This window comes from Chelonia mydas, chromosome 7 (assembly GCF_015237465.2).
Source record: "Chelonia mydas isolate rCheMyd1 chromosome 7, rCheMyd1.pri.v2, whole genome shotgun sequence".
NCBI lineage: Eukaryota > Metazoa > Chordata > Testudines > Cheloniidae > Chelonia > Chelonia mydas.
This window is the reverse complement of record NC_057853.1, coordinates 102334528-102346559: the sequence shown is the minus strand read 5'-3', so window position 1 is coordinate 102346559 and position 12032 is coordinate 102334528. Positions and strand designations below refer to the sequence as shown.

The window sequence follows — 12032 nt, the reverse complement described above, 5'->3', positions numbered from 1 at the left end:
TGAGGAAATGTGAGGCGCAGAGGTTGTGGCAGTTGGTAAGAGAACCCTGTCCTCCCAAGTTCATTGGTCTGCTCTAGCTTTTAGATCATGTTGCCTCTCGAACATTCAGAATTACACCAGACACGAAAAGATTTGCACCTCAACATGGAGAATATGTTGTGCTTGTACACAGAGGCAACAAACTCCAGAGGCACATGTTCTTGATGCAATGATCCTACCTTCAAGCCTATATCTTGGGAGGGGCAGCAGTTTCGCTCTTGCTGATTTTGGTTGTCATTGCAACTGTGCTTACAGTCATAAGTCTGAAGGAATTTTTAAAACTTAATTTGTCTATTCATATAATCACACCCAATATTTATGTAAAAAAATGTTAAGATACTGCTGTTCGACGCTATAACTAATTTTGAGATCAGGCTGTTAATAAAATGTTGTTTAACATTGTCATTAAATACTCCTGGGGGAATTCTGTGCCAAAAAATTAAAAATTCTGCACACAATATTTTAAAATAAATAACACAATATAATCAACCAGTTTCAGTTATTTTGGTAATTTATTTCAAAATACCTGTCAGCAAGTATGTCTGTAATACGGACAACAAAAAAGATTTAAGAAATGTTTTTGACAAATAGATTCCTTACTAGGCATTTTAATACTAAGCTTTTGAGTAAAAATTCATTTAAACTACAGTACAGAAACATATTCCCCCCCCCCCCCCCCCCCACCCCTCAGAAGCAGTGCAAAGGCTTTGGGGAGTTGAGGAGGTAACGTAGGAGCTGAGGAAGAAGGAAGTAATTGCTGGGAAGGAGCCTGGGTGTAAACTTTGGAGGGTTGTTGGGTGTGGGTGGGAGAAGTATGGAACAAGGATTGTTTTGGGGTGGAGGGATTGTTAGAGAGTTGGGGAGCCTCCCCCATGCAGAACCTGGCTGACCCCTAGCCTCTCCCTCCATCCCTGTGCCCCACTTAGCCACCCCTTGTCACCATATGTCGCTGTACCCCATGTGTCCATGCACTCCCACTCCCTTTCAGCTGCTAGCTCTTGTGCCCCCGCCCTAGTCTGTCCCCCCATAGCCCTTCTGAATCCCAGTTTATGACCCCCCTCCCCCAGGAGCTCCATGTGCCCTGCTCTGTCCGTCCCCCATATCCCATGCCTTCTCACCTGGCCCTGCAGACAAGGTGCTGTGAGGAAGGCAGCGTACCTCTCTCCCTCTCTGTGGCGGACAGAGTGGGCTGTCCTCTCTTTTGGTGCCATAGCAGCCCCTGGTGGGCGAAAGGTGTAACTGAAGTGCCTTTCTTCCCGAATGTGTATTCTGCGCACAGAATTCCCTCAGGAATAAAAATAGTCCAATGAAGTAAGCAACACATTGGCGTGTTGATCTTTGTGAAGACCTTTGTGACTCTCTAATGAAACTACTTGGTAGATAAAAGTTTAAAGCAGGGATAATCTAAGGAAACTAATATTCAGTAGCCTGTAGTATGGGTTCAAAATATTCTTCTGACCTTACTGTTCAAGGACGAAGAACACGTTTGATTCTGCGCTTGATGCCTCATTCTTTTAACTCATTTTCAATTCTCATTAGAATTGCAAAGCTGTCAAATAATCAGGCTCTTTAGTTACCATATTCTGTATTTTCCAGTAAAACTAGTGCATGGTCATTATAAGTGATGTGAAAGTGTTTGCTTATCTGAAATTTTCTAAAGGGAATCCATTAATGTTGCTTTGTAGTTCCAACTTGGCAGACCACCTATTCCCTTTGCTCTGAACTGAGTGAGTGTGTGTGTGTGTGTGTGTTTAGTGCGCAGAGTTCTGTGTCTTGAAAGCTATTCAAGAAAATGTTTGCTCATTATACCCATAACATGCTTAAATGTGGCTTAGTCTCTTCTTACCTTGACTCAAGTTTGGCCTAAATTGTCCTGCCATACTGTAATGTATCATGGTGGTATCAGTAATGTAACACTTTGCAAACATGGAGTATGAGAGCTTTGGGAAGGATAGACTTGCAATGACCTTTAGACAAGTTTAAGAAGCAAATGAAATAAGAAGGCTAAAATGGAACTTGCTTCTTGTACAAGGTTAGAAATGTCTGCTATTTTAAAAAATTTTTTTGTTCAAGTATATCTCCCTCCAAAGCCAAACCCCCATCAATGTTCACTTTCTACCACACCTCACTCAATTCTCCAATGTGTAGCTAAGCCTTCCTTTCCAAGAAATTCTAGTGACAGAAGATATAACAATGGCCTTTGGTTTTGCCCTTCTCGTAGCTTGCTCTTTCTGATGCTTTGTCAGTTTTAGAGGTCTTTTTTTACTTTCCCTTTTCCCCATGCTTAGTGGAGAAACATTGATAGGCTGGCATATTTTTGTAAGTATACATGGCCATATTTCCAGTCATGGATATTGGGTCACTGTCACTTGCACCTCTAGTTCTCAATCCTGCAAGTGGTTTACAATCATAATGAGACAAATGACAAAGTCATTTTAGTAAAATTAGAATACTTTTAAGATATTGGCATTTTGTAGCATGACTTGTACTTTCTATACCATAAATAACTGTTTGAATTATCCCAACTTCCCATTATAAGTTGGTTTCAGAGTAACAGCCATGTTAGTATTCACAAAAAGAAAAGGAGTACTTGTGGCACCTTAGAGACTAACCAATTTATTTGAGCATAAGCATAAGTTGAGAACTAGTAAGCAACATTCTTATCACTCATAAAATAGTTTACAGTTGATTTCTCAATGATAAAATACATATTTTCCTTCTGTTTTAGTTAAGTGGTACAGTATATGAAAGTTTTAAATGCATTTCTTATGCACATCCAAAATATTTAGACTAATCTGTAATAAATCTTATTTTTCAGTGTATCCTTAAAAGGACAGTCACTTCATTCCTAGTGTGCCAGCGTATGTCTCTCGTTAGTTTTGTTTCATCCCTGAGTTTGTTTTGGTTGTTACAGGCTGCCCTGTTCCTTCTCTTCACTTCGATTTTTTACTAATAGTATTATATGTATCTAAGCATTCATAAAACTGGCATGCTTTGCAAACATGGAGTATGAGATCTTTGAGAGAGTGCTTGGACAAAATGCAGCAACGATGGTACCTTGTTGGAGGTGCTGAGAGAAATTATGTGAGAAAGGAGGAGATCCTGCTGCGTTGCAGAGCCTGCCTTTTTCTTTTAATGTTGGGAAGAACAATTGGCTAGTTGTAGTTATTTGGGGTAGCAGGATGATTTACACATTGAGGATTTGTCTACATGTACAGCACTGCAGTGGTGCAGCTGGTGAAGACTCTCTCTCTATGCCTATGGGAAAGAACTCTCCCTTGAGATAATAAAACCACCAAGCTCCAGGCCACCAAGCTCCCCCCCCGGACTCCTGCCTGGACTTGGGGCACCTGGACTTAGGGCTTCTGCTCAGTGTCCCCCCTTTCCCTCCAGCTCCTGCCTGGGCTTCGGGCACCCATTTTTCAAATTGGCCAGGGCCCATGCGTTAATCCACCACTGGCTGTGATTAGTAGTTATGAGCAGCACTGGAGTGATTGGACCCACCTCCACTTCCGGGAGCCTCTTCCAGTTGCAGGAAGCTCTGCAGAACTGAAGGTGGAAATCCTGCCACTCCCCTACAACAGCTTTGAGACCACCCCCATAGTCCTATTTTGGGTTGGGACCTCCATGGTTACAACACCATGAAATTTCAGATGTAAACATCTGAAATAGTGAAATTGACCAATTAAAAAAACCCTCTGGCCATGAAATTAACCAAAATGGACTGTGAATTTGGTAGGGTCCTGTATAATAGATGTTCTCTGTGACTTGCTGTAAGCCGTTAGAGACTTGTAAGGATAGTCTTGTAAAGATGGTATAATTGTGATGAACAGGCTACCAAGGGAACTGGTGCCTTTTTAGAAGTCCTGCTTTAGCCATACACTAATTATTGAGTTCTGTACAGGGTCACTGGGTAACTTAACGGCCTCCAGGAGGTCAGACTGGAGGATCTTCTGATCCCTTCTGAGCTTAAACTGTGAATATGTAGTATCTTGTCACTTATATGTAGGGCTGATAGCACTGCCTATTAACAGGGTTGCCCAACACTTTCCCTGTTTTTGGTTGCTTCTGACTCTGGCTGATTGGCTGAAATTTTCCATGCCTGCTTCCTGCTGATTTGTTTTTGGAAAATTTCAACCAAAGTGTTTCAGCTATTTCTAGGATAAAGGCTGGGGAGAGTTGCTTTGTCCATGTTAAATTCTGACAACCTTTTCTGTGGAAAAATTTCAATGCCCTCCTTGAAATTTGGCAGAGGACAGCTTTTGTGTCAGGAATGTGCCTTTAGCTGTTTCAGTGAAAATCTACCCAAATTTGGCTAGGTTGAAACCTGTTGGAAAAACTTCTGTTTGCACATGGTTAATAGAGACTTGCTAGGTCTTTGTAGCCAAAATCTCCAGAGAGTCCATTGCTCTGACATGTTGCAACCTGATACTGAACAGGACTTTTCCTCAGTTGCAGCTCTGGGCTGTTGTGTGCTGGGCACGGTACTGAGCAGGGAGCCTCTCTGTCCTTCGCCTGTCCCTGCTGATGCCCAAGCAGTGTGAAGGAGGAAGCTACCTGATGTGAATGCAGAGGGAACAAGAACCAGACCTGAGGGAGGAGTTTGTGTGTGTGTGGAGGGAGGGTTGAGTAGATTAAGAGAGGGAGCCTAGGGGTAGGGAGAGACTGAGAGTTAAGGTAGGGGGAGAGTTGAGGGCTGGCTGGGCAAAGAGACTGGGAACCAGTGGTATGGGGGTGGGCAGGAAGAGGAGAGAGAAATCTGATGAACAGCCAAGGGATGTGCAGTGTTGGTAAAAAGAATGGGGCAAGGAGTTCAGAGTGAGGGTGGAGAATTTGAATTTTGGTATTGAGAGTTTGGTTAAAAAGCAGTTGCAATGGGTGAGCGAAGAGCATATGAGGGCCTTGGCAAAAAAGCCCTGGAAGGTTTGTGTTCAGAAAAGGGGATAAGCTTTAGAAAGAAAGCTACAAATCAAAAACTGAGAAATCTGTTAATGGCCAGTGATCAAAAGGCAGGAGCACAGCCCTTACCTGATGCTACAGAAGCTGCAGAAAAAATTAGAGTGTGAAAGGCAGCAAATAAACTGCAACTTGAGCATAAACAGAACCTAGCAGAAATTCGATGGCTGGAAAAGCAAAAGATAGCCGAGATAGAGAGGAAGGTAGACTGGGGCTATGTCTAAATTGCAAAGAAAAATCAACGGCACTGAGTCTCAATGCCTGGCTCAGTTGATTCGGGCTTATGGGGCTTGGGCTGCAGGGCTAAAAACAGCCATGTAAATGTACTTAGAGCCCTTCAGGCAATTCAAGGAATAATTAAGCTAATTGTCATCTATTCAAAGGGTGAGGCACAACAACTTCCTTAAGTAGGTGAAGCATTTTCTCTGTATAAACATGAGAACACAGCCCTGTTTACCATGGTATTTCCATCTGCATAAGTACAGAAACCCTGAACTTGGAAAGCTTTTAGTTTAAATCCTTGCCTAAACTAGGCTCTTGTCTATGCACAGTCTTGCACATGATTAACAAAGTGTTTTTAATCCAGTTTAGTTAGAATGCAAGTTTGTGTGTATACATATTAAAGTGCTTTCTTTCAGTTTAGCTTTTTTCCTATTTAAAAGAAAATAAAGATTAATCTACACCAAAAAAACCCATAAACCCACTCTAAGAACTTTATACACAAAATTGTCTTGTTTTTACCATGCCATTATAATTAAAGCAGTTCCGTGTGCTGCCAGTGTGGACACAGTTTTGCTGATATAAAGATACTGACATCAGTGTAGCTAGTCCCATACATTTAGGAAAATATATTGATACTGGATACCTTTGTATACACATCTTTTGACACTAGAAGTTGTACCCAATTTAATTCTTTTGGTTAAAAACCCAACCCATCCCAGACCAAAATAGTTAAATTGGTACAAAACCAGTGTGTAGACCAAGGGTTAAGGTTAGAACATATTGGCTACTTGGCTGCTGACACAATTTTCAACATTATGTTGATTGTTGAAAAAAATGCTGGTGGGGTGTCTACACTAGTGCTCTGAGCATTGCTGACATTAGTGGGAAATGTTTTGATAGTTTAATGTAAACAAGATCTAGGACCCAAAAGAGGCCTTTGATTGAAACTAGGGAAGGCCAGACCTGACATACATGATAAGTATAAATTACAAAACAAAACAAAAAACCCTGTCATCTTACCTTTATATATCATATGGGGGTGGGGGGGTGGGCAGTAGCTTAATTTAAAACAAAATAAACTCCTGTGCAGGTCACCTTTTAAAAATGTTAAGCATAGGCATTTTCAGCCCAAAGAAAAAATATGAACACATGGAAAAAGGGTTGTTGAAATGAAAGTTAGACCATATCCTTAATCTTAGTAATGGCTGCCTGCAATTGCTGTGATTCGTATCTTATTAATCGCTTCCAAAGACATTTTTTAAAAGCTGCTGCATGACTTGTCCCTACTGGCTTTGCAGAAGCAGTTAAGTAAGGATCATTCCCTGTGTTGTGCTGACATTATTGCTGGTATTTAAACAAGGTTGTAAATAATTTAAGCTCCTTAGACACTAAGGAGGGGGAATCAGTTTAGATAAAGCAATTTTGCAGAGCTTCCAGATGAATGCTGAAGGCAACAGAAAAAGTTCACGACCCTTTAAAACAATTCTGTTTTTTTTTTTCTTTTTTAGATACCCTTCTTAAAATCATGTCAGAATAGAATATCCTAGTATCTGGTTTCTCGATTCTACTTTATAATACATTCTCTCATGTAAATTTGTCTAGACACATTCCATTAATTGCTAATTCTGTTCAATTTTGAAAGATTGTTATCCATGTTTGCGGAGTCCCTGTAAAGTTGTCAAGACTTTTCTAAAAGGTGCACAGTTTTGCAGGTATGAAGGATACTTCTGTTCATAGTGCTTTGAAAGAGTGTTTTAAATAGGATCAGCTCTCACAGATTCACCTGGTTTATGGTGCTAACATGCTGGTACAGAGATAATTGCTTCCACTTTTCCTTTTTGCTGTAAAAATCATATTTGTGTCCTGTCTTTTAGTCTAGGAACTAGAAAGTTTGCTTAGTCTTGCTCATGGAATAAATTTCACCACAAATCTACTTTCTCTAGATAAAATGAGCCACCTACAACATAAACTTAACATTTCTGAAAGCCACTCTTTTTAATAAATAAGCCTGCCATATGCCTGCAGTGGACCAGATTTATAAATCTGGGTATGAGCAATTGTTGGCATTTCTGTATATGTAACTTAGGTAAACAGTTGTGAGCATACATTTTGCAGATGACATGTGTAAGTGGACTTCTTGACTTTGTTAGCTTACATGGTAGACGTATTTGGCAAATTGAATGCACTGAACCTAATACTTAAAGGTAGGAATACAAATAAAACTGATACGAAAGACGAAATCAAGGAATTCTCGAAGAAGCTTTGTCTTTGGAGATTCCATGTTGAAAAGGAAGTTATCAAGTGTTATCAGACTTTTTTTTTAAAAAAAAAAATTCAAAATGGTTCAAATGCTATTAAATGAGTTAATATTTGATTTTTGTCTAGATTGTATTCCCATTTTGAGGAATTTTTTCCTGGAGCTGTAGATACATCTGATGATACCAGTTGAATTTGAAATCTCTGCTTGTTAACAGTTGATACCATTCCAACATTAAGTATCTTGGCTCAAGAAAATTTCTTAGAATTGTTGAGTGATCAGGCTGAAGACCGGGTTTTCAAATCTAGCAAACCAGGAATTCTAGATTGTGAAAGGAACTTTAGCCTGGTCTACGCTACAGAGTTAGGTCGATGCAAGGCAGTTTTCGTTGACCTAACTATGTAAGTGTCTACACTAAAATTTCACTCCCACTGACGTAACTACTCTGCTACACCAACTTAACCACACCTCCACGAGAGACTGTAGTTAGGTCGACACAGTGTCAGTGCAGACACTGTGTTACTTACATTAACTGTTGGCTTTCAGAAGCTGTCCTACAATGACCTGCACTGATAGGAGAGTCAGTACAAGCGCTCCTGGTGAGGATGAGTGCCACCAACACAAGGAGCTTAGTGAGGACACACAAAAACAATTTAATTACTGCAGTGGCTGTATGCCGACTAAACTTAAATCAACATAGTTTTGTAGTATAGACATGCCCTCACTGGTGAAACTATGGAAGTGCTGCTTCTGCTTGCTTCCAGCTATCTCTGAGTCTGAGTTTTCAGCGATGATTTCTGTGGAAAACTAAACAGAAATTGTTTAAACTTGGAAAATGACACTGTGGCCTATCAGATGCAACTAAATGTACAACTGTGCAGTTTGAAACCAACTCATTCTTCTCACTAAAATGTTAAGCTGTGTCCAAACTTGCCAAAAAGTCCATATTTTTAAGTTTTTTAGTTTTAAAAACGCAGATTGTATAATTAAACTGACTGTAGTTGAATAAAATCACAAAACTGTCCAAACTCTAATGTCCCTCTTGAATACTAGTGTTCTGAGTCAGTAAAAACAAGTATTTGGTAGTGGAGATCCCCACCATGTTTTAAAATATCTGTGAAGGAGCATCAGTACTAAAAAGTTTAGGTACTACCGCTCTAAGGTGCTGCAGCAGCTCCTTCCCCTTGCAGCCACTGAAGCAAAGAGGTTTGGCAGAAAAATGTTGTTTTTGTATTCCTTTCATCATTAAGGTGGATGGAAATCTCCATCTAACCTGTAATAGAGAGAACAAGACTTGGCAGTTGCTGCTTGTCCCCAGGAAGGGATCTTGGAAGTTCCTGGTAGTTGGAAAAGAAATGAATAAGACTCTAGAACAGAAGCAGCAGGGACTACATAGGCTGGTAGGATGGAGCAACATTTCAAGAATGAACAGGCCAGAGACCCACGAAGCCACTGGACAGGGCATAAATAGCCACTGCTCTTAATGATAGTTCTGCAGGACTGTCATGTGAGCTTTCACTCCCAGGCTCAAATACAGAAGGAGTTAGTTTTTTAAAAAGGGAAAAAAAGTATTGATTTTATATATAATATATATAATTCTTAAAAGGCAAATGCCTGTCTTATAGCGTGTGGCATGTAAAATGCTATTAATAGCACAAAATGGGTGGTGATACCAGTGTATAAATTCGAGCACATATCGGAGGTGAATCCTAGTTGCTTCATCGCAACAGAATTATTCTGAAACTGACTAGGAAGAAAACATATGCTTAGCTTCTAGTCAACTGTACCTTTTAAATAATTAAAAAGAACAAAACCTGCTTGGGGTAGGGAGAAATTATTCTCTTCCCTAAAGAGTAAAACTTGGGCTATTAGAAAACATGGAGTATGGTATACACCAGGGGTGGCCAAACTTACTGACCCTCTGAGCCACATATGACAATCTTCAGAAGTTAGAGAGCCACGGTGTGCCTGCCAGGACTCAGGGCTTCAGCCCCGTGTGGCTTGCCTGCTAGGGCTAAAGCAGCGTCCCCTCCCTGCACTTCCTAGCTGTTTGCCACTACCTCTTAACATGGAACTAGCACCTGGGAACTGCAGGGAGGGGCCACTGAGGGTGGGCCCTGAACCTTTAAATTCCCCCTGCCCCCACTCTCAGTAGGTACCAGTTGTCTCTGGCAGAAGCTCCTAACCCCACTGCAGGATAGGGATGTAAATACTATTTAAAAAGGAAACGGTTTAAGTGATTAAATATTCCATTTAAACGGTTAACCAATTTAAAGGGCTGATCCGGCAGGCTGGGGCCAATCGGGTGGTGGGGCTGGCACAGCTGGGGCAGGGGTTAATGATTTAAGGTGGGTTAACCTTTTGCATCCCTACTGCAGGGCAGAAGCCCCAAGTTCTGCACGCCGTCCCCCCCACCCCCGCCAGGTCGGGGGAGAGACGGGACTTGTGGGGCTCTGAGAGTTGCACTTTAACTGTAAAAGAGTTCCATGGGGCTCAACCACTACTGGCATACACAGAAACAGACAAATGCATTTATTTTCATCTTGGTTACTGACAAGTGCCACTGGTTTGAAAAGGGAATATTGTTGTTTAGAAAGGCTGTACTTGTAAGCACTGAATAAATATTTTATATGAATACTTTTCATGACAGTTGATCAAGGAGTTACAGTAAGTATTAGAAGAGGAATTTAATATGGAATTGCCTTTCTATCTTATATTGTATATTAGGATGGAATGTCAATTTCACATTAAATTTTCTTCGTGCAAGAGTATTTTCTGTGATAAATGGCAAGATTAAAAAAGTTATGTTTGAAGGGATTTGTCAAAACAAACTTTTGCATATACAGAGTACACTGATTTTTGACAGGCTTTAAGATGAACTGCAGGCAGAATTGTCAAAATACAACTTTCTGCTGAGTGGCCACTTTCATCATCCATAGTCAGATGTAAGGGCTATATACTATATTTAAACCAAGTGTGTCATCTGATGGTCCATAACCACCAAGTCTTACTTGAATCACTGGCTCCTGCTCTGCCTTGGTGTCCAAGCATATGCTTGCTGGAGCATGGAACTGGTCTGGTGGGTAAGGTAAGTGCAAGACTGCAGAATACTAAAATAAAAACAGCTGTGTGAGCAATTTTGGTTTTGTTCTCAAAGACTAGAGTCCAATGGGCATAGGGAAACTGTGAAATAAGGTAGTTTGATCCGAAATAACAGCTTCATTTTAGATAATAAAGGTGATGTGCTTTGTGTGTCTTCAGGAGTTGTAGAAGGTGATTTAGCTGCTGTTGAAGCATACAAGTCCTCAGGAGGAGATATTGCACGCCAGCTTACAGCAGATGAAGTACGCCTGCTAAATCGCCCTTCTGCTTTTGATGTGGGATACACACTTGTACATCTGGCTATACGTTTTCAAAGGCAGAATATGCTAGCAATTTTGCTTACAGAGGTGAGTTACTTTGGCCTTTGTTTAGATCAACTAAAGATTTTACATAACCTTATCACAGTTTCCAATCATTGCAGTGCAACTTTCTTTGCTAGGCGATGGAGACAGACAAATGCATGAGTAGCGTCTTTGTGCCTTTTTTCTGTTTGATTTTTCAGAAATAGTTCTCTTAAAACAGAAAGACTGTCATATCCAGATATCTTACAAGTTTCTTGTCAGATATAAGCAGTTTGGTCATACTTCCTGACCTCATTGCAGTGGAAGTAAACGGCTTTGATGCCTCCCGTGCTTTTGTCTGGGGGAAAGGAAATGCCTCTAGAGCAAAACACTTGGAGAAAATTAAATTGCTGTATCTGAGTGTGCTGGGGAGTTGTAGCAGCTCTTGCTCGAGAGTGCATACAGCGCAGCAGGGGGCAGCGCATGGGAGGAGTAGGCATGCAGCTGCTGCTGTGCCAACTCCACAGGCAGGAGGAGGAGAAATGACTCGACAGGCAGAGGGCAGCAGTGTTGTGGCTTACTCGGGTTTGGGGAAAAAGGTTGCAGGTGGATTGGAGAGCAACTTGCTCCTCTTTGGGTGGAGTCAGGTTAGGTGGTCTTGAGTCCAAGTTGGACCTAAAAATTAGGCCTGAATAGACCTAGCACAGATGGTCACATGATATGTGAAGTTCACCTAGAGGCACTGCTTAGATTCACCCTTGTGTACTTTCAAAACTGCCTCCTTTCAGGGAAGAATCTCTCAGAGCCTCAGTTCGCTCCCCTTCCTGCTTAGAACTGAATCAGGAGTCTATGCAACTTTTAAGGACAATCTAATGAGAAAAATTACTCTTACTGTAGGGTTGGGGGATTAGCTTTTCCCAAGGAAGCTAGTGTGTGGGAGAAGGGGGATGAGCTTCATATAAAATTGTATCTAAAGCCTGGGGGTGAGGAACAAAGCAGCAGAAGAGAAGGCTAGTGGGAAGTTTTCAGGTAGTCTGAAGAACTGTGTGTATTTGTGTGCAGTTAGTACATGCAACTGCACATTTTAAGTGGTGAGGGCCACATGTAATTGGTTTGATGGATAGATTTAAAACAAAGTTAGCTTCACTGAAAAATCCTGTATTTTTGATTTTGTC

At 41.1% G+C, this 12032-nt stretch overlaps 1 protein-coding gene across 7 annotated transcripts in view; it reads left to right on the top strand.

The window, feature by feature from the left end:
- Nucleotides 1-12032, top strand: part of ZRANB1 (zinc finger RANBP2-type containing 1) — a 75030-nt gene that overhangs the window by 32996 nt on the left and 30002 nt on the right. For all 7 annotated transcript variants that reach the window (XM_037904351.2, XM_037904349.2, XM_037904350.2 and 4 more), the window contains one exon: nt 10736-10923. In XM_037904351.2, the coding sequence (XP_037760279.1) occupies nt 10736-10923 (188 nt within the window). The remainder of the gene's footprint in view (nt 1-10735; nt 10924-12032) is intronic.